This window comes from Oryzias latipes, chromosome 15 (genome assembly GCF_053564925.1).
Source record: "Oryzias latipes strain Hd-rR chromosome 15, Olatipes_Hd-rR_3.1".
Lineage (NCBI taxonomy): Eukaryota > Metazoa > Chordata > Actinopteri > Beloniformes > Adrianichthyidae > Oryzias > Oryzias latipes.
In genome coordinates this window covers 14,110,190-14,135,913 of record NC_136251.1, presented here as the reverse complement: position 1 = coordinate 14,135,913, position 25,724 = coordinate 14,110,190, and the positions used below count along the sequence as shown (strand labels likewise).

The 25,724-nt window shown below is 38.3% G+C and overlaps 1 protein-coding gene across 10 annotated transcripts in view; it reads left to right on the top strand.

Annotated features, from left to right (window-relative positions):
• ehbp1 (EH domain binding protein 1) overlaps nt 1–25,724 on the top strand; it is a 147,268-nt gene that overhangs the window by 2,374 nt on the left and 119,170 nt on the right. For all 10 annotated transcript variants that reach the window (XM_078931791.1, XM_078931786.1, XM_078931790.1 and 7 more), the window contains exons 3-5: nt 14,966–15,023; nt 15,118–15,213; nt 16,982–17,035. In XM_078931791.1, coding sequence (XP_078787917.1) covers nt 14,966–15,023; nt 15,118–15,213; nt 16,982–17,035 — 208 coding nt within the window. The remainder of the gene's footprint in view (nt 1–14,965; nt 15,024–15,117; nt 15,214–16,981; nt 17,036–25,724) is intronic.

The window sequence follows — 25,724 nt, the reverse complement described above, 5'->3', positions numbered from 1 at the left end:
TTTATGTACTGCTAGACGTGAGCTGCAGGAAACTAGATTTTTGGAGTTGGGTGCACATCGCATACTGCAGTCACTGTTATGGGGTTATTACTAAACTAGTGAGTAAAAGTGTTTCTCCTTTTTTCTCCATCATTATGGAACATCATTGCAACAGCAGAGATTTTCCATCTGTGCAGATTGGAAACAGTCCTCCGAGGTCAGGCTGGTTTCAGTTCCTTCAGTTTCAGACACATTAAAAAAAAAAAAAAGCTCAGGGCATTAAATGTTTCATTCTGTAATGAAGAAAGGGAAAATACTGGTTGTTTGGACACTCGTGCACATCCCACGCACCCTTGTAAAATATTTACCCATAAGAACCCATAGTGACATCAGTGTAACAGAAATATTTCAGAAAGTGATTCTGTTGTCCACTTGGTTTGTGGTAAAAAAAAAAAAAACACATCTTTTTATTTTTAAGAAAAAAATCTGCTCTTATGAGCTAAAGTATTTTCTACTCACTGCTAACCCCGAAAGCCTCTAACTTTTGAGGTTCTTCATGTGTTATTTGCACACTTTCTGTAAAAAAAGGCCTACTGGACATCCTTATTAATTAAAAAACAAACAAAATTACCCTCAACAGATTTAGGTTGAAACTTCTATTCAGAGGTAAAACTTTATAATTCCATGCATACAGACCAAGTAAATGTCAATGTAGGCTTTTCTTTTTAAAGACCCACTTTAATGAAAATTGTGTTTTTGGTGTTTCAAACATATTCTTGAGGTTTTTTTTTTCTCATGATGGAAGAAATTTATAAATTCATTTTTCTAACCCAAGCTGGCATCTGGCTCAAAACTGTACGACTGGATAGCTCCAATATTGCTTGCCATTTTTGTTGCACCGGTAATGTTACCTTGAGGTTGAGAGGGACTGTAAGCTAGCAGGAGAGAGTGTAAGCAAATGGATGATGGGAAGTGGAGTCATGCTTACTCCGCACCAACAGTACTGCCCACAACTCAGAGGTGAAATTCTGATGAATTCCTGCCCCTCTACAGAAACTCTGTTTGTTGTAATCTCAGTTTATTTTATAAGTGGTAGTTCACAACTTAGGTTTTCTCAAAGTTCTATGCAAAGGTTAGGAACATTATAGCTTTATTGATTGTTATTGTTAAGATCCAATTTAGTCCAGATAATTTTAATAAGGCCAAATTGACTAGTAATTAGAATGCTGTGATCCATAGAAGTGACCAGCAGATGACATCAAAAGGCTCTTATTTTCCCATAATGATTAAGCAGAAGGTGACGGTGGACAGCTACTGATGTGTTTATTGACCAACATGGGGAACTCTTGTGATTCAGGGGGGCTCTTAACCTTTTATCAGTCACAACCCTCAGGGTACATTAAAGTTGCCAAAACTCAGCTCCCCTCCCCCCTTCTTTTGCCTTCATGCAGGAGCTTGAATGCAGAATTTGGGCACATTCACACTGGCAGGTTTGATTGGCACCAGGGTTCCAGATTGTTGACTTTTTTGACAAGTGTAAAAGCTCATCTGTATTTTGATGGGGACCAAACTTACCAAAACCAGGTCCCCTTGGTTGTTTTAACCCAACATTAATTTTGGACCAGAACCAGAAAACAACTCAAAGTATAAGAAGTCAATAACAAAAGTGTATTATGAAAGAAACAGCCCAAAATAAAAACAAAAAGAAGCAGGAATTAGAAAAAAAAAAGTTGTAAAATGTCTGTGTAATCAGAGGATTACTGGGGCTAGCCAGTTTATTCTTGCTTTTTCAGAGGGATGTCCCAATCTGATAACGGGATTATTTAATAGAGTTTAGATTGGGTATAAAAGCAATTATCTAGATTTGTCATCAAACACATCTAAAGCCTAGACTATGATGTGTGTGTCCAAGCTAAAAATCACATTTCTCGACTTGTGAGGGCTGAAACTGTAAGACTGTTGCAGTTTGAGCATTATACTGACAATTCAGATGAAGTTATTCGAAAAATGATCTTTTATGTAACAGAAAAAAGATTTGTTCACTAAGTACTGATGCATTTTGGATCAAACTAACAGAGAAGTCTTTAAGTTTTTATCCACAACTTCTAACTAGATAAGGTCACAGCAATGGAATGAAAGAATCACACTCTGCACCCTGTGGTGTCATTTATCTGCAAAAATGCATGATGTTTCTGTAACAGAGCTGCTTGTTTCTGCGTTGTGAGGCTCTTAATGGTGTGTCAACACTTTCTAAGGGTTTGATGGTGAGGGGAAGAATTACTTTGTGTATCTTACTGCACAGCAGCTTCCCGTGGTTCTAAAGTTAATGAACTCCATTACCTCTAAAGACCTTTCTCAATGTTTGGGTTGCACTTCTTTAAAAAGGACAGAAGCTCACTGCAGCTAAGCACAGATAGAAATATCTTGTTGCATAGTTGCTTATTTTGCCTGAAAAACCCAAAACATCATTAAGGAACCACGTAATATATAGTCTGACTCACTTATGGCACTTTAACAGCTAATGTTTTATTGATATTGATTATTTTCACTTTTATTATGAGCAGATTTACTTGATTGTACTTGTGTTTTGCACACAAAAGTAGCATCACATAGGAACAGCTTGTGCAGCTGTCATGTGTTCATGAATCCTTGTGATTACATACAACAATCCCTGCTTGTTTTTATTTCTTTATTTTTTTAAGTTGTGCAATGGTAGAGAGGGTTGTCGTTTATTCTTTTATTGATTCATGTTAACATGTAATCCCCTTCTACACTAAAACATCTGCCAGTATTCTTAGGGGTCATTGTATTGGGAATAAAAAGTTTAGCTATAGAATAATCATTGACATTGGTTGAAATTTCAGTTAATCTATCTCACAGATATAGTTCTTCTTTTCAAACAAAGGTTTTAACATGGTTTCTGTATCAATCAGCAGGTGTTTAATAGTTTTTGTTTACCAGCCCTCCCTTCACTGCTTGCTGTTGATTACCTGGACCAGGTTTGTTTATTTTATCAGAATGTGGAGACATCTGATTGAGCTAAGCAGCAACTAGCAGGGCTTGGAGATCTTGAAAACAGTCAGGTCGGTGGATCTCGAGGACCAGGAATAAGCAGCCCTGTTTTCGATTGTCTGAAATCCAATATTGATTTATGTGTAAGTGTCTGCCTTTAACACAGAGCGTTATCTGTTGGGAAGAACGATGCAAAGGGATTATTTAGTGCACAGCATTTACCTCTGGAATTTGCCAGGTCATTTTTGGGGGATAAAAAAAAGTAGAAGTCTTTATTGCTGTGTTTATCGTGTGGTTGTTTTATTGCTGTGCCACTGGTCTAAACAGAGCCCCACCCTGCTGCAGGGGCAGCTGCGCTGTAGGTGCTGGAGTGGATGTGTAATGCTGGCCTGAAGATAGTCAAATCAAATGTGAAGTGGTTCCTTCCTCCTGCCTACAGGAAAGATAGCACAGCCACAACTTCCTGACACACCCTGCACTTCCAGAGATCCCGGGGGACGTGCACTGCGCTTCATTTTACCACAAGCATATATCCATCCAAATCTTTATTTTGCAAAAGACACTTCACTTTCTTTAATCATAATTTTTGGGTATACAGGAAATATTATTTAAATTTAATTTGACCTTCAGTTTATAATTAACAGAACAGATTTTTACTCTAAAGGAAACACTTGTGCTGTAGGCTTTGCAGAGTCCTTTTCGGTGTTTTAACCCATCGTTATCCTCAATCACACTAAGTAAAACCTCAGCTTTGTGGTGTCATCTGCTGATTCATATTTATTTTTTTAAAAACCTGTCACGGTCATCAGGATGACCCAGATGCAGGACTAGACAACAACGTTGAGGGAAGATCCAGAGTTCTTTTAATAGCAGGAAACACCACTCTAGGTGGGAAAAACTCCACAAATGTTAACACTATTTCCTCCAGTAGGCTGTGCAGGCGGAAGACGTGTCTGGACACAACCACAGCTAGCTCACTAGCTGAAGGAAGTTGGCATGGACTAACTTGGAGAACCGGTTAACAATGGTCAGGATGACTGTTTTACCTCTGGAGTTAAGCAGACACGTAATGAAATGTGTACAAACAAACAAGAAATAATGTCAACTTCATTCGCATGTTAGTTTCCTAAGGTTCAGCCCACTGTTGTTTTTCCACATCCAAATATTTATTAGAATTATTATTATTAGAACATTCTCCTACACTGTATGGTCACATGTCTTTACTAAATTCTGTTTCCACACATCATGGACTGATCCTTTTCTGCTGCCATCACACGTGCTGTCCACTGTGATGAATATGGTCATTTTTACGTTGTAGTAAAATAAACCTACCAATCCAAATCCTCAGTCCAAATGGTATTTTCCAATATTAGTATAATAGATTTATTTAATTTTAAAGCAATTAATAGTATATGTTGATTTAATTAAGAAAGTGAACTACAACCATATTGGTATGTACACAAATATGACATCAAGACGGCCTAAAAAAGAAAGCATTAAATGTTTTTTTCAAATTATTAAAAAAAAATAAATAAATAACATGTTTATTGGTAATCAAAACTTCTGCTCAATACCGTGTTGATGCAAGAATGCTTCGCTCTAGATTTTACTGTCAGCCCGGAGACAGGTGTCATCCAAGTAGCTGAACAGGTGGAGTCCAGTTCACGCTGTGGGAACATCTCAGGGCGAATCATTGGACGAAGGGCCTTAGCTCATTTGGAATATATTTTAGTTTTTTTTGTACACATGCAAAAATCTCTTGTTTATGTTTTTATTAAAATAAATGAACATAAACCTTTATAAGAATGATTTTAAGATCAAACTGTGTTAAATGTGAAGCAATGTCAATTAGGGCTGGAAATCGCTGGGTACCTTACGATACAATTTGCGATACATTGCTCACGATGACGATACTATCACGACATGACGATAATGTGATAATCGATATATATCGTCTCTAACAACTCCCGATATATCAAACTTTAAGAAAGAAGAACTTGAAAAACTGTCTTTGGAAAATATTTCCTCATTTATTTTTTAGTTTTTAAACACAATAATATAAAACAACTTGTGTCCTATTTGGTGTAATGGTGTAACATTGCTGAAATCAGTAATACTCTGTCTTTGACAAACAATGACAATTTTCCTTTGGAAACATCTTTAAAATTTGGTTAAAAAATAGTGAACATGAACAGCAGCCATTATTTAGTACAAAATTGCTGTAAACAGAAAAAAAAAATGAATAAGTCAAGTAGCTGCCAGGCACTTTTGAAAAACAAAGCCATAGCTATCGCATTATTAAAAAAAATAGCTGTAAATCAGATATTAATTCTGTGAATAAATTATAGTGTCTTTGTTAAAAATAAATGACACCATTTAGTGCTAATGTGGTGTAAACAAAAATAAAATTCTCCCAGAAAAAAAAAAATCAAGTAGCTAGGAACTTTCCTTTAAGTTATTTAAGACATACACTGCTTTCAAAATAAATGACCAGGTATAAAATACATAAACTTAAAGTGCATCTAAAGTAAACATCTTTGTGAACAAAACGTTTGGGAAAAAGCTACATGTGATGTATTTTTATATGTTCATGTTTTTCTTGAGAACCACTGCCTTTTTAGCGCCAAGACGCCCCTCGTCTATTGCTGGTTTGAGGAGAAGGGGGGTCTAAGGGCCACTCTTTCTGCTGTTTTCAGCGTCATCTCAACCGTAGCTCTGGTCTGGGCGTACAGTGCAGGGATCATTTTTTCAGTATTTCCGAGAGGGAATGTCAAAGCGTGGCTCTAATGCATTGAATAAAAACCGAAATCCCTCGTTCTCCACCTAGCTGCAGGGACGGAGCCCCTATTACATTTAAACAGCAATCCCGTTTGTTATTGTTATTGCCTCTGCTCTTGCAGAAGACAGTGGTAGCTACTGTCAATGCTTTCTAATGCACTTTATTCGCTTAAAAAGCCATTGTATATCTGTAAAATGTTGGCTGATAAATCATTTGTCTTGTGTCATTATAATAAGTTAATATAAATCAAAACTAGACAAAGATTTGTGTTAAAATTTGGTTTTAACAGTGCTTGAGGATGAGGTCAATTGGCCTGGAGACAAAAGGTTTACATTTTTCTAACAGTAAAACAATTGGAGCCTGATATTTGCATAGTTTCTGTTCTGTTGGAGCATGTTTTGTTAAACAAACCCTGTGAGGCCTCTCCTCAAGGCTGAAATTATGCCATTCCCCCTTCCATCTTTTTTACCCTTTTCTTCTGTCATCTTTCTCTTTTTTTTTAGCTCCTTCAGAGAAATTCTTTGTTTCCCTTTACAGATTCCTGCTTTTTAACAGTAAGACCAAAGAAAACATAAAGGACTTCAGACTTACAACAGTTACAGTACAGTACTTACAGTGTACTTAAGTGGTATTTACATGGTACTTTTTAATGGAACTTACTGGATACTTTTATGTGTCTACTCGGTACTTACATGGTACTTGCTGTGTATTTATGTGGTACTATTTGGTTCATACTTATGTGGTACATACTGGGTATTTATAATATATTTACTGGGTATTTACATGTTGTGCAAAGGTGTCTGGTACTTAACACATGTAAGAACATGAAGGCGAAGCTAAAGCGAGACTGAAGGAGAACAGGAAGTTGTAGTCCTTAACATTCAATTTAGTTTTAATATGCCTCTCCCCCTAAGTATGATCTGTGATATTACATCTTTTATAATTATTTTAATGTTTTTTAATGGCTGTAGCCTTTTTTAATCAGTTGGTATTTTAAATTATTTTAATTGATCAGTGAACTACAAAAACCCATCAGGACACATGTCCCATAATGCATTGTTTTGTAGTCTGTAGGGCAGCTTTCAGTCAGTTCAGTACTAAATTTCCAGCTGCGTTCGCTCAGGTTGGGGTCTTGCTCCCACCCCTTTCTCGTGATATTTTTGTTTTGATTGACAGGTGATGTTAGAGGAAAAACAAAAATATACGTCTCACACCAGGTGATCTGTGCAGCGTTGCGTCCATCTGGGTGATCTCAAATTATTGTGCATCTTGGCTGCACCTATTTGGTGTGGCCAACATGAATTTCCATCCCCTAATGTTTACATACATTTAAGTATTGTTTGTAACTGTGAAATGACCGACAGGTTACTACGGTAATCACTTTGTTGCTAAAAACTTTTTTTTATTCTAAATGTATGGTATTTTGTTTACTATTTGTACTGTCATGACAGCGATGGTGCTGTCAGTTTACCTTGTTGTTGCATCTTCAAAAGGGCAGAATAAAATATGACACTGAATTTGAAACAGCACATTGTAATTTCTGCATCTATTATTAAAGTATTTATTCGTAATACAGTGGAAATTAGTAGATCTGGTTAGAATGTTGAATTACGGTATGCGCCCCTAAATTTTCTGTTTGTGCCCCTAAAATTTTCAGTTGGGGGCCACAGTGCTCCTAGTGAAAAAACTTAGTCTGGAGCCCTGCATTGGCTCAGTTTTTCCAGTGAATTACATGTCGGCCCACACCATCACACCTTCTCCACCAAAATAATGAATCAGCACATGTCTGTCAAATTAATTTTTCTTGTGTTCAACTTGTGACATCACCCATTGAAAACGGCTTACTTCCTGCTCCAACTAAATGAAGTCTATTTAGTTGCGATATTGGAAACAGCTATGTTGGAGCCAGACGTTAGTCGATAAGCAGTGATTGATCCAAATTCGGTCAAACATTTTGAACGTTGGACGTGGGGGACGGCAGGCCCCACATACTTTTATTGAGGCATCTGATTGGTCGGTTTATAACTTGAATAACTTGCACAACAAAAAAAAATATTATTGAAAAAATGTAGGATCATAAAGAACATGGCGGAAAAATGTAGCTGGTTATTCTGATAAATAGAATGACTAATAGTTCATTATTTCTAAATAGAATTCTGAGAAATTTTGGGTTCTTGGAGCCAGCGGGTACTTCCTGTTTGGAATGTTCAGTCCAGTTCTCTTATACAAGTCAATGTTTTTAACCAGTCTGCTTGTAAACTGGACTTTAAAGCTTTATAGGATTCTTGGATGATGTTGAATTCAGGAGCAAGGACAGTACTTCTTATAAATTGAAAAGTTGTCAACCATAAATGCAAAAAGGAGTGTGAATCATTCCTGGAACAACACAAAACTCTGGAAGAAAAGATAAATAATATGAAAAAAATGTGTTCTTTGGAATGCTCCTTTTTACCGTTTTACTGTTATGCTGCAAAAGTGTATCATATTAACGATTGTTGTTTTCACTGCTGTCTTGTTTCTCTTTAAATTTGCTACATGTTACAAGAAGTAATCAGGCCAGAATATGTTTTTACAATGCAGTGACTTCACCTTTACCAACAAGTTAGCATTGTCTCATTTGGTGAGGTCAGAAGACCAAGTGTGTATGCACACTGTACGGGAAGGTAATATGTGAACATACCCAGCATTTACTACTGAAAGTACCATGTAATAGAGTGGAAATAGGGCTGACTTTCTTTTACAGTCCAGTTTCATTGTACTTAAAGGGTAGTTTCTGTGGTAAATTCATTGTAAATACCATGAAACATACGAGTGCAGACCTAAAGGTCAAGGTACTTTATTTGTACTTACCTTGTTCTTACGTGTGGTAAGTACCACAAAAGACACCTTTGCACAACATGCAAATACCCAGTAAATATATTATAAATTCCCAGTATGTACCACATAAGTATGAACAAAATAGTACCACTGTACTGTCCTCACAACATGTGATTTGATGCTGCTAGACAGCCAGCGAACAAATACGAGTACTTCCAAGTTGGTTTGAGTTGCTTCTTTAATTTGTCTTCATCTTGAACAATACTCATATTATTATTTGTAACTGAAACAAAACAGAAAAAATGTGTTCACAGACATTAGCGTTCCATAAAGGTATGACAGGCCAAATGCTAATTTACAGCTTGTAAGAAACACTTTAAACTGCACAAGAAACAGCTAAACAACTTCCTAAGAAACATAAAAAAATGTATAATCAACTTACAATGACGGAAAATTCCCAACGCTTGCACGCACAGAGCCAGCTCTGCACGAACATGGCCGCATCTCCGTGAAAATGTGCTCCATCAAACTTGAGAACGCATGGTGAGAGCACTCACTCTGACAAAAATTTAAAATCGAAACTTAACAGAAACGACAGATGTCTCACTCTGACTATTTTCCAAAACGAACTGTCAAGCATGAATTACATAAACGAAAATACTTCTTTTACCAACTTAACAAAAGGCATTGCAACCACATAAATACACAGCAAGTACCATGTAAGTACCCAGTAGTTACAATAAAAGTACCATGTAAATACCACTTAAGTACACTGTAAGTACTGTACTGTAAAAGAAAGCGTTACCCAGTATTCATTGTTTTGTCATGTCAATCTAAATTTACTCTTTTATTTCTAAGACATTTGCAGAGCCAAAAGAAGTCGTAAAGCTTTGACATTTCTAAGGTACAAAGCTAGGACAGTCTTTTTTTTAATTTCCGTTTTTCTACAATCACATAACTAACAGATGGGAGTTGTCGCATTTTTAAACATTGACCTTCCACTTCAAATTGATTTCTTCAGCTTTGGAATTGTAATATTTTTTTTAATGTAGTTTTTCATCATCTTTGGAAAAATCCATAGATGGTTTAAAAAAATGTGATGGCCTCTGAAACCTTTATTGATAAGTTCTTTTGCAGAGCACTGACTTCATTAATCACCACAGGATGGGCTACAAGTCCTTTTGACAAGAGTGTGGGGGGATCTGTTATGACTTTGGTTTGCAGCACACTTGATTGATTTATTCTTAAAATCATATAAAACGGTGGTTTGTTATTGTGCCGTTTCATTCCAGTCTGGCCTAAAGCTGGAGAAAATTAACAGTTCTACTTTAACTGTAAACATTTAAGAAATATGTATGCATAGCATAGGTTTCCATGGTTGTCTCCTTGTCATGATTAATAAGTATTTATAGTTTTATGAAGTTTATGGCTAAAAAATGTAAAATATTTAAAACTATTTACATAGTGTTAAGTGTTATAAATGTGACAGCTTTTCTTTGTCTTCTGATACATGCACATTGTCCATCAGGTTGAAATGCGCAAATGTTTGAAGGTGATGCTGGGGAGCAACCAAGCTCCCATTTTTTAGTCATGAATTTAAAGCAAACCAAGAGGTAGCACATTTGCTCAAATGAATACTAGAAGTTGGTGCTAAAAAGGAGAAATTTACCGTTTGCTCCCATGTTAAAAGGATTTTGTTTTTCTTTTTACAAAAAAAAAGAAAAACGTATATAGATTATGTTGTCAAAACTTTTTTATGTTTATTTTCTACTTATAATACCATGCTGGGATGTTTTTTTTTTTTTTTAAACCAACTGACTCGATTTTATTAGAACTCAAAGCATGCATTCCAAGATGTGGGTTTTTTTTAATGGCAGGTAGTGAACCCAACCTTATCTTGCAAAAGTGGTCTTTTTTTAAAAAAATCTCAAGGTCTTATTGGTTTTCCTCTTCAGACTGCATTTTAGCTGCTCAGAATCCCCATAGTTGGTCCATCCAGTGTGTCTGTCTGTGGGAGCAACATGCTACTACCTAAAGGAGGTGATCAAGATGACAGCAGTTCCCCAGCAGCTCAGATACAACGTTCTGGATGAGAGCAGATTAAAGTTGAAAAAAGCTACAGGGCGTGGCTGTAGCTCACTGGGTTAAGCAGCCTGTTTGCCAATTGGTTGATCAGGCGTTTAAATCTCAGGCTAGACAGTCATTGTGCCCTTGGGCAAGACTCCCAAGCCCTCACTGCCCCCTGTTGTAAAAAAAAAATCTGTAATTTGCTTTGGATAATAGGTTCTGCCAATTGCTATGCAATGTAACCTCTGTAAAGGGACCAACTGACAGCTGATTAGAGAGGAAACAAGAAGTCCAAAATAAAAGGAGGTATGAGGCCATGAACAGGAGTACAGAAAACTGGAATGCAGACCAAAGAAAGATGGGCTGCAGGTTTTACACCAAATGTCTGTAGGTAGCTGGAGAAACTACATCTAAAACTTACTGCAGTAGTTCAACAAAATTTGGAAATCTTGAAATGTATTTTAAAACAAAATCTGTTTATATCCTCCAAAATCAAGGAATCATCTTCTAAAGCTTGTGTAAGATGTTTTTTCGTTAACTGTGCGTTTTTGAGCTGCCTGTCAACAGTTTTAGCTTGTCGCCATCATTCTCACAAAAAATGTCTAATCTTGAACCATCTTTTTGTTCTAAAGACAGTAACCCTCCTTGCTTTTTTAAGAGGTCCAGACTACCTTTGACCCTGGTCTTTACAAAATGAATAACTCAAAGAGTTATCTTCATTTTTGAAGAATATAGTTGAATATGTGATAATTCTTTTTCCATTAGATTTGCCTGCTACCGGTCTACACAGCCTCATTTATTGACTGCACATTGCCAAATTTACACTCCCCTCTGGAAAAGTCAGCATCTGCTCCCTCATTGGAGTTTTTATGGTTCAGTTGGTTATAAGTGTGTTTGATCTTATTGAGAGCTGAGATTGAAATTGTGTTGTCCAAATACAACACTGATGGACCCGAACCCACCTGAAGTTTATAATGAGACACTTCAGCGGATTTAAAATGCAAGAGCAAAATGTCAAGTTTCTTCATCTTTTATAAAAAAAAAAGTTGTTTTAAATAGTTTGGTTATGTGGTGAAACGTTTCAAGAATAACAGGCAGATGCCATGATTCAGCTTCAAGATATGAGCATCTTCATCCAGAAGTGTCATGGTAGCTAAAAACGATATGCATTTGCACAGCAAACAGCCTGGGACTTTTGAGCTTTTAATTCTGTAAAACCGTACAGACACTCCAGTTGATAAATTGGCACTTTCAGCAAACACCCAGTTGCTTCAACTACAGTCTGTTAAAAAGACATTTTGACCATTTTGAAATCATTTAATGTGATAGAAAACATTGGCATTTTTCTGATGTGTCAGGAATTGAGCTTATATCAAAATCCTCATGAGCTTATATCAAAATCCTCATACTAAGGTCTTGAGTGCAGAATAAAGCCATCATATATTTGGACAGGTGTTCAATTTCCACTATAAATTCAAATTCAACTTTATATTATAGCACTTTTGGTTCTAAAAATCACCTCAAAGTGCTTAACTTAATTAAATAAATAACAGTCATAAAATATAAGGTAAAATAGGAATTGTAGTTGCAGCTGCAACGCTGTGTTCAGAAGACAGGTTGAATGCAGAAGGCTGTTTTTTTTCAGAGGTTTGACCTGAATTAGAGCACAAGTCAGAAAAATGAACAAATATGGTTTAAAACCAGTAATTTTCTTAGTGTATGGCATTTTTTTTAGTGTATGGCATTATTACAGATGAAATCCCTAAATGCTGATGAGGGAAATAACAATTTTTTACAGTTTTTGCATGCTCATACATTCAACAGTTCAATACAATTCTACATTTTAAAGGGCCTAAACCATGCTATTTTTAAGCCAAACCATATCCAAAAATATGATAATATATTACCTTTGGCACACAAAGGAATGTTTTTTTAAATTAAATATTAGTTATTTTCCTGAGCTCTTTTCCAACCCAGAAGTAAGATAACTCGATCTCTGAGGCATTGCCTTTTGCTCTTTGTGGGTGTCGCCCATTTCATGATGTCAACCATGGCCCTCGACAGCATGTCTGCGTATCGCCCACAAAAAACAAAAAATATCCGAACTTTGGTAAAGATGGATGTGCATATTGTTGATATAAAAGGAAAGAGTTATTGCTGATCACTGCTAGGTCTGCGGAGAAAGTGGGTGCGTGTGTTAGCCTGGGGGCGATGCTGGCAGCGCAGACTTTTCATGGAAGGGGCTGCTCTGACTTTTCTACATCAGCTCGTGAGAATCCGCTCGTTTTTGTGGGGTGGGAGGGGCTGGTGCTCAAAGGGCAGGTTTTTAGTGAAATACTCAGAAATGCGTGAACGGATCAAAATACCACTTTGGGGTTTCTTTTAGTGAGGAATGAACATTATAATACACCTAAAAGCTAAAAAAAAGTAGATTTTATGATATAGGCCTTTTAAAGAAATGCACCATGAGATGTTAGTTGATATTTTCCTATTGAGTTATATGTATTTATGATCCTTTTGATTTTATGTTACGAAGCCCATCGAGATGACAGTTGTTGTGAATTTGGGCTATACAAATAAAATTGAATTGAATTGAATTGAATTACCGTAATAGTTTCTGAGCCACTGGGCGGCTGTGGTGCAGAGATAGGGCAGCTGACCACTGATGAGAAGATTTGGTTCCCGCCTTGCCCGCCTGTGTTGAAGTGCCCTTGGGCAAGACATTGAACGCCACATCGCTCCTGGTTGTTATAGGTTGGCAAGAGTGTTCAGCAGTGGAGCCGCTATAAGTGTATGAATGTGTGTGTAAATGGGACTGTGAGTGTAATGCGCTTCTAAGAAGGTAGTAAAGCCCTATTTAAGTATACGCCGTTTACCATACATGCATGCCTTTACAAAATTAGATAAGTGGAAATAAGCAGATTTTCTGAATTAACTATGGGTTTAATAATAATCAATGCTGACAACTCTTAATTCTTTGCACCTGAATACTCAAAATTTGTCATGCAAGTTGTGTGCACTTGAAACTTCATCACGTACCTCTGGTTTTCCCTCATGTCTTACTAATAAAGCATGTTTTTATGGCACATTTTAGCAGCTTGTAATAGAGTTTAATTGAACTACACTCCACCTGTCAGGTTTACCTCTCCTTATCCGATTAAAAAAAAAAAAAAGTTGCTCATACTATGGTTTTCTTATACCTGCAAAATGGATCAATTTTACATAATAACATAATTCAGGTAGCGGTCATGAAAGAAACAATTCTCCCCCTTAGTAGATGGAACTTTTTGTCTATAAGTGTGTCTGTGTGTGAAAATGTGCCATTTTTTTTCTTCTCTTCTTTTGTGGTTTTTACTTTTAAATTGGCCAAAGTGACTATCAGTCTGTGGGTGATGAGATTTTTGCTTTCTGCATTAACTTTGACCTAGCATTTAGTTGTGGGTTTTTGCAGTTACACATGACTGAAAGAGCCTAGAAATACTCGATCACAGGCATAATTAAATGGCATGAGATGGCAGCGCTGATAAATTGGGTTGTTAAAATCTATGCAGGAAAAACTCTTCATAAAGTGTCATTGATTGGAGTAAACGATTACAAAACACGCTTAAACACTGACACACAGTTTGAATGTAATGCACTATGTTGAAGTTCAGATGATCTCTCTATAGATCTGATAACTCATAGCTTCCCCATTATTTAGAGTCAGTCAAAAACTCTTAGTGTTAAATAACTTTTGCTGATTCACAAACAGCATTTTTGTGTTTTGTTGCAGAGATTTCAAAATTCCAACACCCCAACATGGTCGGGTTTTTTGTAAGCATGGTGATGTGTTCACAGTCATCAACATTTCTGTTCTACTCAGTGAGATCAGTCTTAAAAGTAAAGTTCTCAGTAAAGTTTAAACTCCCAATAATCCAGGTTAGAAGGCATGAAATGTGAAGACGCAGTCATGAATGCTTTCATGAGACACAGTGTGCATGTTTCTGCATGAATGGGGTAAGACCATACCTTGTCTATTTGTGTGTGTGTGTGTTTGCGTGTGTGTGTTTGTGCGCTGCAGTCCACAGAGACAAAGACAAGGGTCAGTTTTCTCATGATTTATTCATCCCATCAGACTGCGTTCCTTCAATCAAAGCATGTTTTTGTTTGGAGAGACTTGAAGGGTTTTCTTAGTGTTTGACACGAAGATGCAAAGTAATCTAGCTATTAAGTAACTAATATATTTTTGTTTCATTTGAGTAACTATTGTAGCCACAGATGTTGCAGTTTTGAAAACATGGCTTCTTCTCACTGATCTTTTTCCCCTCAAAGGCAACCTGACAAACTGGTGGTGGTTTGGACCCGCAGAAGTCGGCGGAAATCATCAAAGGTTTGCATTATTAAGTGCTTTTATCCAAGAAATACAAAAACTATACCTGTTTCCAATTACCAGGTGTGACCTTCTCATCATTGTTGTTGTGCAGTCTCACAGCTGGCAGCCTGGCATCAAAAACCCCTACAGAGGAGTTGTGGTGTGGCCCGTCCCAGAAAACATTGAGATCACCGTCACCCTCTTTAAGGTAACTTGTGGACCTCTCCTAAAGAAATCCTTCGATTCTGGAAATATCCGGAGGAATGCTGATGTCTGTTAAGCCCACGCTTCATAAACAGCGCCGGACTTACTTAAACATGCTGGGCCTCTGCGCTGACAGAGCAGCTCAGTGTCCTGTTACCCAAGAAGCAGAACTCCTCCACAGGTGCACACATACCTGGGTGCTGTAAAGATGCTGAAGGAAAAAGTGCTTGTGCGTCATTCCTGATCACCGGCATACTGATAAATCCGGCTACAGACCTCTGCTGATCAGTGGACTTTTATGCTGTTTTTTTGTGTATAATTTCCATTAAATAATTGACCTTTTTTTTTTAGAAATTTGTCCAGTGTTTATTTGTAGACTCTGACCTAAATTTTCCTGGAAGGTCTGGATTGCAAGATAGGAATAATGGTCTCTTTGGCTACACTTAAGAATAAAAAACTGTAGTGTAGGGAGGCTAAACGTGAATTGATATATATTCTTATGATCCAACCAGATCCATCAGCCTGAGTTCAGTGGTTATTCGAATTAAATCGAGTCGACCTATAGAGTACAGACCAAAAGTTTGGACACACCTTCTAAATCATTTGAATGAGAAGGTGTGTCCAAGCTTTTGGTCTGTACCGCATACCACTATAAAATGGTTTCAAAATGAAACAAATCAAATGTAATCAATAGTGGAAAATACCATTTGGATTGAGACACAGTAGGTCTGTATTACTATAACATAAAAATGACTACCGCAAGTGCATCACAGCGGACAAGACGTGTGTGATGGCAGCAGAAAATGATCAGTCCATCATTCTAGTCCAATGTGTGGAAACATTTAGAATTTAGTAAAGACAAGTGAACATACAGTGTGGTAGAATGTTCTAATGTTCCCTTTGGATTATTTTGATGTGGAAAAACAAAAGTGGGCTGAACCTTAGGAAACTAAAATATGAATGGATTTGACATTATTTTCTTGTTTATGTGTTTGTTTGTACACATATTTAATATACACTTGATTATCTAGAAAGAAATACAAGAAATCTGGAGAACTTCACCTGCACTGTTCATTACCAGGTATTTCTCTCTGAGTCACACTGGCTGAAGTTTGGGCTAAAGATGTCCTGGATCTTTAGCCAACCACAAATTATGATATGAATGGAACCATTGTTAAAATTAATCATTACACTACTACTGTAGTATCATCAATCTGAGAGCTTCTGAAGAATGAAACATGGAACAAAATGTAAAGAAGGAGCAGCTCCTTTTCAGAAATGTAAAAAACAGCATATTTATGAAGTTAGAATAATATTAACATTGAAAGAAGTCACCTAGTAGATTTTCCATTATGTTCTGAGCATCTTTTATGCAAGTCGTAAAGTTTGTCATTAATCTTTTATGTTAATTTATGTTTGTTAAGGTTTTTAATGACGTCCAAAAATATATTTACGCAGCCATAAACATGGAATGTGTTGTAGTCAGTCTTTTATGTAATGAGTATTTAATTCAAATCTATGTGTAAAGTACATATTTCTTATGGACTACTTCTACTCTGCAGAAACTGTTCCCTAGAAAACAAAAGATTGGTTTGATTTTGGCTAAAAATCATAATCATAATGAAGACCACTAGGAACATTTTTAAAATGGATCAAAAGTGGAGAAGGTCTTCAAAATGAAATTATTTTGTCTTTTTCTGTTGTTTTTTTTTTTTCAAAATAAATGGAATGGGGGGGAAGCAAGTTCAAATGTGTCTTTCCTGTGCCCACAGGATCCCCATGCAGAGGAGTTTGAGGACAAAGAATGGACGTTTGTTATTGAAAATGTGAGTACAACATCCCAACTTTACTTACCTTGGTAAATTTTTTGAAACGGTTGCTCTCTTTTGAAACCCTTTTTTTGTCCTCATTCTCAATCCTCAATCCTCATCGTAGCTTCAAAGCAGAAGTTTAGCATTTTGATGTGCAGCTTCTGCCCCTGTGTGGTTTATTTGTGGTACTACGGGCTACTAAGATGAAACTATTATCTTGGGGTTTTCATAAATACAAAGATAGGGGTCTCTGCACACTTTCCTGGTCGTAGTTTTACAGTTTTAACCTCGTGGTGGGCTCAGACATTCACACAACACAGATGTTGCTAGAATGATCTCTTGTCTGGGGAGGTGTTTGGCTAAAACTTGACTTTTCTGTAGTAGTGCATGAGAGTGACAGTTTGGAGGAAGAATCGAACCGTTTTTCCGAAAATGCTGAATTTTTTTCTGTGTTTTAGTCAAATTGACATGTGGAACAAATGGGGCCCTTGTGTTTACACATTAGGCTTGTTTGTCTAAGTTGTTCAGGAACACTCAGCAGCCTCTCCGGCTCACACAGAGCAGCTCTGTTCATGAGCAAACAGCTCGCTCAGTGGTACTGCTGCGTGCCAGCTGAGACGTATACCCCCTTTTTTTCCTCCTAACTGCTGTCAAAGCTGGCATTAGGGCCGCCCTCGCATGTTCAGTCCGCTCTGTCTGAGTGACATGCACTCAGAATGTTCTTTCATTCCCAGCTGCTCCAAGTCTCTAGCGCTCTTTAAAAAATAAAGCAAACACAGCCGTTGTCTTTTGAACCTAAAGTAGAAACCAGAGAACTTTGATGTTTGTGAAAAGTCTGAGGTCACAAAACAATTTCCAAGTTAAAATGCATCCATTTTAAAAGCCCGTCTTCACGTTGAAACAGTCTGAGGGTATAAGTGCGTGGAAGTTATTCAAATTCAAATTCAACTTTATTTATATAGCGCTTTTCATGCTACAGAGCATCTCAAAGTGCTTCCCAAAAAATAAGATAAAAATATCGTAGTTAAAATAATAAACATAGTAAAAATAAATGAATAATAATAAAAATTAATTAATAAAAACACAAAAATCAAACACAAAAAAAAATCTAATTGGTTGTTAAAATTTTATAAAATCAAATAAAAACATGTGGACAAGTAAAAACTATGTAAAAGCTTTACTAAAAAGATGTGTCTTAAGTTTCTTTTGAAAAACCTCCACAGTGGCTGAAGCCCTCACGTCCTCAGGCAGGCTGTTCCACAGGCGAGGCCCACAGTGCTGAAAGGAGGCCTCGCCGTGGGTTTTAGTTCTGACCTTTGGGACCACCAGCAGACCTGCACCTGTGGACCTGAGGGCTCTGGGAGGGTCATATACTAAAAGTAAATCTGATAAAAATGAGGGTCCAGTTCCATTTAGACTTTTATAAAGTAATAAAAGAACCTTAAAATCGATCCTAAAGCTGACTGGGAGCCAGTGCAAAGACTTCAAAATTGGAGTAATGTGCTTCTTTTTTCTGGTTCTAGTTAAAAGGCGTGCAGCCGAATTTTGAACAAGCTGCAGCCAGTTGATAGTATTTTTCTTAATACTAGAAAGAAGAGCATTACAATAATCTATCCCAGTGGTCCCCAACCTTTTTGTCACCGCGGACCGGTACAACGCAAGACACGTTTACCGCGGACCGGTGTGTGTGTGTGGGGGGGTGAGTTGCATGCAAAACACTTTTACCGTGGACCGGGGCGGGGGGGGTGTTGTTGAGGTGCAGCGCAAGGCACGTTTACCGCGGACCGGTGTGTGTGTGTGTGGGGGGGGGGGGGGGGGGGGGGGGGGGGGGGGGTGAGTTGCATGCAAGACACTTTTACCGTGTCTTACCACTTTTAAGTTTGTGTTTTGCCCATTTCGGTTGTTTGGGTTTAATTTTAGTGGGATGTATCGCGTGACGTTTGGTGTTGCGACTTTGACGTGCTTTAGTGTGACTGATGTAACAGAGAGAATCCGGCCACTTTTCAAAACCTACATGCATGGATTAATATTTCAGCACTGGCTTTGGAGAGAAACCGTCTCACTCGGGCAATATTTCTAAGATGATAAAATGCAGTCTTTGTAACTTAGTTTGCGTGTGCTTCAAAGTTAAGATCTGCATCTAAAATCACACCGAGGTTTCTGACTTAACTGCAAACATTCAGATTAAGAGTTGATAAATAGGATTGGACCCTTTCTCTCTCAGCTTCAGGACCAACAATTAAAATGTCAGTTTTGTCTTGATTGAGCTTTAGGAAGTTAGGGTTAGGGCACAACTTAAAAGCTCATCAGTGGGTCCCAATGTCATCAGGATACACAGCATAACTATGCTGGATGGATGTCATCAAAATCCATAAATATGAATTTATGGATTTTGGCTGTTATGTAAGGAATAACAGACGGAGTCCTGCAGAGGGTCCTTGCTTGGTTAATGCTGAAGCTGTTCAGAGCTGTGCAGAGATTCCTGGGGAGTTTTCTGCTCGTTTCATTCTGCTTTTTGTCTTTCTGTCTCTCTGTAATCACAGTTTCTGAAGCTACCAGGAGAGGATGCCGTGAGAAAGACTTTTCTCCTGCTCCAAATAACCAAAATGTCCTGTTATTCTAATCTTATAAAATAAGAAAAACAACAAAAACAAATTCCATCTCGTATAAATCCTGAATCCCAGCAGATTCTATTCTTGTTGGTTTAGCTTTTTTAAACACATTTTGTTTTGTGCTGGCGGAGCGGCCCAGACTTCTCACTGCAAGGTGATGGTCATGGAAAAGGTCATGTGACTTGCAGGAACAGTCAGAAAGTCCAGACAGAAGTGGACATCAATTTAAAAAAAATCAAAAGGGATAAAGTTTGATGTTGAAGGGAACTCATAATGCTTTGGATAATTCTGCCCTTGTTTTAATAACCAGATCGTAAATGCACTGACATCCTATGGGAATCCTGGTAGATTTACATAATGGGCTGGGATCTCAAAACATCACCTGATGATGCCTTTTTTTTTGTGCACATCGCCCCCGAACCCTTACATGTGGAGTGGAGCACCTCACATTAGACCACAGTGCATCTGTCTTAGGGTTTTCTGCACATAAATGAATATTTATTTAAATTTGAACAACTTCTATATCCTTCAATGTTTGCCCACATAAAGCTTTCTCACAAGCACAACAAACTGAAACACTCAAACCTGTTAAAGAATGTTATCTTATCCATTGTGTTGTACACCCTGGACAGTTCGCCCTTGATCCTCATAGTTCCATATTTAAAATAATTTATTAAAAAGGAAACACTTAGAGGAAAATATGTATGATTTATAAAAAGCACTTAAAAAAACCCTCATATTGACACATGGATCAAATTTAAAGGGTAAAATCTTTGCCGAATTCAAACAACAAATTGTTGCCACAGATTTTTTAAAGATATTTCAAAACTAGATCACAGTTCCGGTCAGATCTTCTCTGTCAGGGCCTTAAAGCTGCTGAGGTTCCATTGCACAGTTTTGAATAATTATTATTAAACAAGAGATGTCTTAAGGAAACAATAAATTGTGGATTAGTTTTCATTATTTTTGATCTTTCATTGGCCTGAAAGCAGAGCTGTCCTGCAACTTCAAACAAATGTTCTTTCACGTTTTTGTATGAAGGTTCCAGTTGGACTGTGACTGATCTCTGAACTAATCTGAAAGAATGAGCTTTAACTTTCTGCTGTTGTGCAGGAAGCCTGTGCTTCTGTCTTCAGTGAACGTGTCATCAGCAGATATGTTCTTCTGCAGAACACACTTCCTGCTTCTGTAGTCATTATTAGCATAATTATGACATGTCCAGAAGGAAAAACGAGCAGATTTTTTTTAAAACCGTGAAACATTTGAAATCACTATAGTCTCAAACTAACATATGAGTGTCCTGATGTGGCCTTGGACAGAGAGGGGGGTGATGCTGGCCCCAAGAAGGACCCCCAAGACCAAAATATGTAGGTGTGGAGAAAATATTTGTAGTGAACTTTCTGTTTGCAAGGACTTATTCACTTTACGTATGTCAGACTGAGTGACAGTAGACGGGGCTCTGCCTCTGTGTGCCTTGATGAAGAGTGAAGAAGACGCACAGGTCAGCCGGCGGTTTCTGACCAGAGCGTGGGAGAGAGCAAGAAAGGCAGAGGAAAACGACAAGTTTGTGGGTTTGCCCGTGTTTCTGCATACCTGACTAATGAGAGAAGGATCAAAGGACCTTCTGACAGCAGGAATGAAGAAGAGGAAGGAATGATGGGAGGGGACCAGCTGCCCTCACACTCTCACACTCTTGCTCCTGCTTGATGATTACCAACTGAAACAGCTCACATCTGCTGGCACCTGATAAGAAGAAACCTCAAAACTATGGAGACATTTTCACTCTTGCTTGGTTGGCGCTGACATGCCTCTTTAATACAAACACGGTACTTTTCTTATGCCGGACACAAGTAGCATAGTAAATCTGTTTATTACATTTGTTGAAGTTTTTATTCGCAAACTTAATTCAGTTGATTATTTCGTTGTGAGAACATCAGAAAATCATTTTTAGATTCATTGGATCTTCTGATTCTTTGTTAGGTTCGTCCTCATCTGAGCTGGCATCTGACTCAAACCCTAACCCTGCTTCAGTCATTTGAACTACTGCTGCTCTGCAGAAACTAGGTCCTAGAAAGCGACACAGGTTTTTGGATATTGTCTAAAAACGCCGTAATCATAAATAAAAGACCGCTGGGAAGGATTTTACAGTAGCTCAAAAGAGGATTGGTGTGGGACTTTAAGCCTCTATTTATAAGGTACTTTTCTGACACTGCTTCGTATGTGTCAAAAAGCTCAATAAAAGGATTGAGATTGTGATTGCAGGTTTGATTCCCACCCTGCATATCCATGTGTCTGAGTGTCGTCAGGCTAGAAACTGAACCCCAAATTTCTCCCAATGGTCTGTTTAGTGCCTGGCGTGGCAATTCTGTCAGCATCTGTGAATGAACAGATGTGAATGAATGAACGGGATCAAGACTGTAAAGTATTTGGGCCTTGAAGAAGATGAGCACTATATAAATGCACAGCATTTTTTTCATTTTTTTAATGTATTTTTTTATCCTGAGTTTGTTCTCACGCATACCAACTAGTGTTGACCGAATAACTTGTTTTAAATTTGATCATTTTTTAGTTCTTTAGCTTACTATAGCTGTTAGCATTTACTCTTGCATTTGTGCTGGAAATCTGTTCATTTTCGGTCTTATTTGGAATGCTGATAATATTAGTGACCACTGGAGGGCAGTCTAGCACAAGAATGGGCATTCTTTCTAAGCAGCTGCTTCTAAATGCTGCTTACAAATGGGTTCTTCGTGTCAGCTTTATGTTTGTCTGCTTTTGAATGTCAGCGGTTGGGGGGCTCTGGCTACGTTTGTTTATGTTGAGACGTGTGGATGAAGTGCACCCGCATTGTAAAACTGAGACCAGTAGAGAAATTCAGGCCCTCTGCCATGCCTCCCCTTCTAGGGAAGTTAGTTTGAAGTCAGCACACACGAGTGCCGCTCTTTTCACAAGGACCAGAAGAAGAAGGAGAGGTGAGTTCTCCTGACCCCTCATCAGGCAGCGAAGGACAGAGGGGGAAGAATACGCCATTGTGCCCGAGCGCTGGAGATGATGAAATTCAAGATCCCAGAGCTGTGGCTGCGTCTTAATCTTAGGGCCCAACCTCGCTCTGCTCTAATCCCTCACTGTCAAATTACTGGCCCTGGCTAGATTGTATTTTGTCATTGAAAATGGCGGTGTCAAACACTACCTTTTTCTCTCCTCTATTTGTTCATCTGCCAGGGCGAATCACATAATCAGAAGATGGAGAGGGGGGTGAAGGCTGCAAACGGCTGCACAGTAGTATCTCCAAATTGCATGCTACCCTTGCCTTTCACCCTCTTTCAAACAGGCACATATTATCAAAAAGGTGGGCAAATTGAGAGTTAAGATTGGATGGCTACATTTAAAGGCATTGTGCAGACGGGCTCTTTTGTATATGCATGGTGCAGGGGGTTAATGTGTGTATGTATGGCCGCGTGTATTCTTACTCGGTTAGCATATCAGCCAAAGCTGGAGATTGGAGACCAACTTCCCTCATCTTCAAAGCTTTGTGGGAGGATTTAAATACCACACACAGAGGACAGTTGTATTAAAGTGAGAAGCTATCATGTCTGAATATATTGAATATATACAGCCATCCAGACTCCAAAGCCCCCATCTTTGTGCTCCTCCCCCATCGCTCAGCATTGAAGTCAACATTTTCCTCACTTGCATTACAGCAATGCCACTTAAGAGGGAGGACATTTCTGAGCTCTGCCTTTTGAGAAAACCCATACCTTTATTGTGAAATTTCCATTGACAAGTTTTTTTAGCGCAACACTGCAGCAACTTTTCATCAAATTGATCAACACACACAAAAAATGAATGAAGACTTTTATTTTTGTTTGCATAGATTTTCATAGAATAGATTTTAAGTTCATGCAAACATTAGGAAAACATTAATCATTTAAATTTGCTACTATAGATTCCTAAAAGAAAATTTGTGGTAGTTTTTGTTCTGGTAGTCCACTTTTGCTGGTTTACTATAACTCTGTCTTTAATCTCAGATTCAGGCATGTTCACAAATATAATCTTTTAAGGTGGCTAATTAGGATGGGTTTACTAAATCAATTTATTGCAAACAAATGTATCTTTCCTAAAAAAAAAACAATATTGATTCTTAAATTCACAAAATAAATTATTGTTATGTTTCTCAGGCAACAGTTTTGTTTATTATAGACATAAGAAAGTTTGACCTTTTGTTTGGTTTAAGTATTTATTTATTTGAAAACAAAATATTTTAGAATAGAAACGTTACTAACAGATATTTAACTTGCAATCAAAAAACAGTCTGAAACTTCACAGGTAGGTGGCACTAAATCCTGTACTTTTTGACTCAAGTCTATGGTTGGTGTGACTTACCTTTAGCCTCCTACAGAATAATTTAAACACTTAAAGTCAGGCGGTTTTATTTTGTGGATGCAGATAGAGGGGCACGGTGGCCCCCCTCCTCCGTTTGCCTGAAACATATTATGTAAGCCACTGGCTTGTGAGCGCTGACAGGGCCTCGGGGAAGAAACAATTATTTCAGCTCCCGGCTATTCACGCAAAGATGACAAAAGCTGGTATGAAGTATGAAATCCCAAAAGTGCCCCCCAGATGCAGCGGCCAACAAATTGGGATTAATTTGTGCTCTTGTTCACGGACGTGTCTCCAAAGTTTCACCTTTGCTCATTTTTGGTCTCCTAAATAGTTTTGTGGACGGGTTTCAGCGTTTGCTGCTGATGGTGACATGATTGACCGGGAATGCCGGAGGGAGGTGCAGTACTTCCTGTGGGTGTACGGTCCACACACTCACACATGCTTCCCACATTAATTCAATCTAATTAATTGTCATGTGGAGAGGGAACAGATGCTTGTGATCACCCCCCATGCTCAGACCCCTCCCTGAGTAGCCTTGCACACATTTATGACAAAGCTGCTTTTATTCACAGGCGTGAAGAAAATGGCTCTCTGTTACAAATTGAGGGAAACTGTGATGCAGGTTACCATCCCAGAAAAAAAAGAGAATAATGTCATACTTGGATTTGTTTCTGCTTTGGTTTCCCCCAGAAACTGGATTCAATTCTGGAGGGGTATTTGTCTGGATGTCCGCTCAGTTATGTGTCAGGATGGGTTGTGTATTTGTGGACTGTAGGTGGCTGTGAGACCGGGTGGTCCCTCCTGTCGCCCTAATAGGCTTACAGGCCCCTAATCCACAGCACATCGCCCTGTCACATGACCAGCCCGCTGACTAACCGCCCCTGCTGCCATGAAAATTGTGTCTATGGTTGTGCATGAGTCTGCTGCAGTGATGTTTGTGTGTCTACAGGTGTACATGAATCTGCTGCAGTGATGTTTGTGTGTCTGCAGTTGGGCATGAGTCTGCTGCAGTGATGTTTGTGTGTCTGCAGTTGTGCGTGAGTCTGCTGCAGTGATGTTTGTGTGTCTGCAGTTGTGCGTGAGTCTGCTGCAGTGATGTTTGTGTGTCTGCAGTTGTGCGTGACTCTGCTGCAGTGATGTTTGTGTGTCTACAGGTGTACATGAGTCTGTTACAGTGATGTTTGTGTGTCTGCAGTTGTGCGTGAGTCTGCTGCAGTGATGTTGGGTGTCTACAGGTGTACATGAGTCTGTTACAGTGATGTTTGTGTGTCTGCAGTTGTGCGTGAGTCTGCTGCAGTGATGTTGGGTGTCTACAGGTGTACATGAGTCTGTTACAGTGATGTTTGTGTGTCTGCAGTTGTGCGTGAGTCTGCTGCAGTGATGTTTGTGTGTCTACAGGTGTACATGAGTCTGTTACAGTGATGTTTGTGTGTCTGCAGTTGTGCGTGAGTCTGCTGCAGTGATGTTTGTGTGTCTGCAGTTGTGCGTGAGTCTGCTGCAGTGATGTTTGTGTGTCTGCAGTTGTGCGTGAGTCTGCTGCAGTGATGTTTGTGTGTCTGCAGTTGAAGATCTACTCCAATGAAAATAATGGTTGTAATGGTTTTTCTGATGATGGACACATATACAAAGAAAATGAAGCTTCAAATTGCATTTCTAAGAGCTTCTTTATTCAAATTTTTCATCAGGAGCAGATGAAAAAATTCCTTTACAAA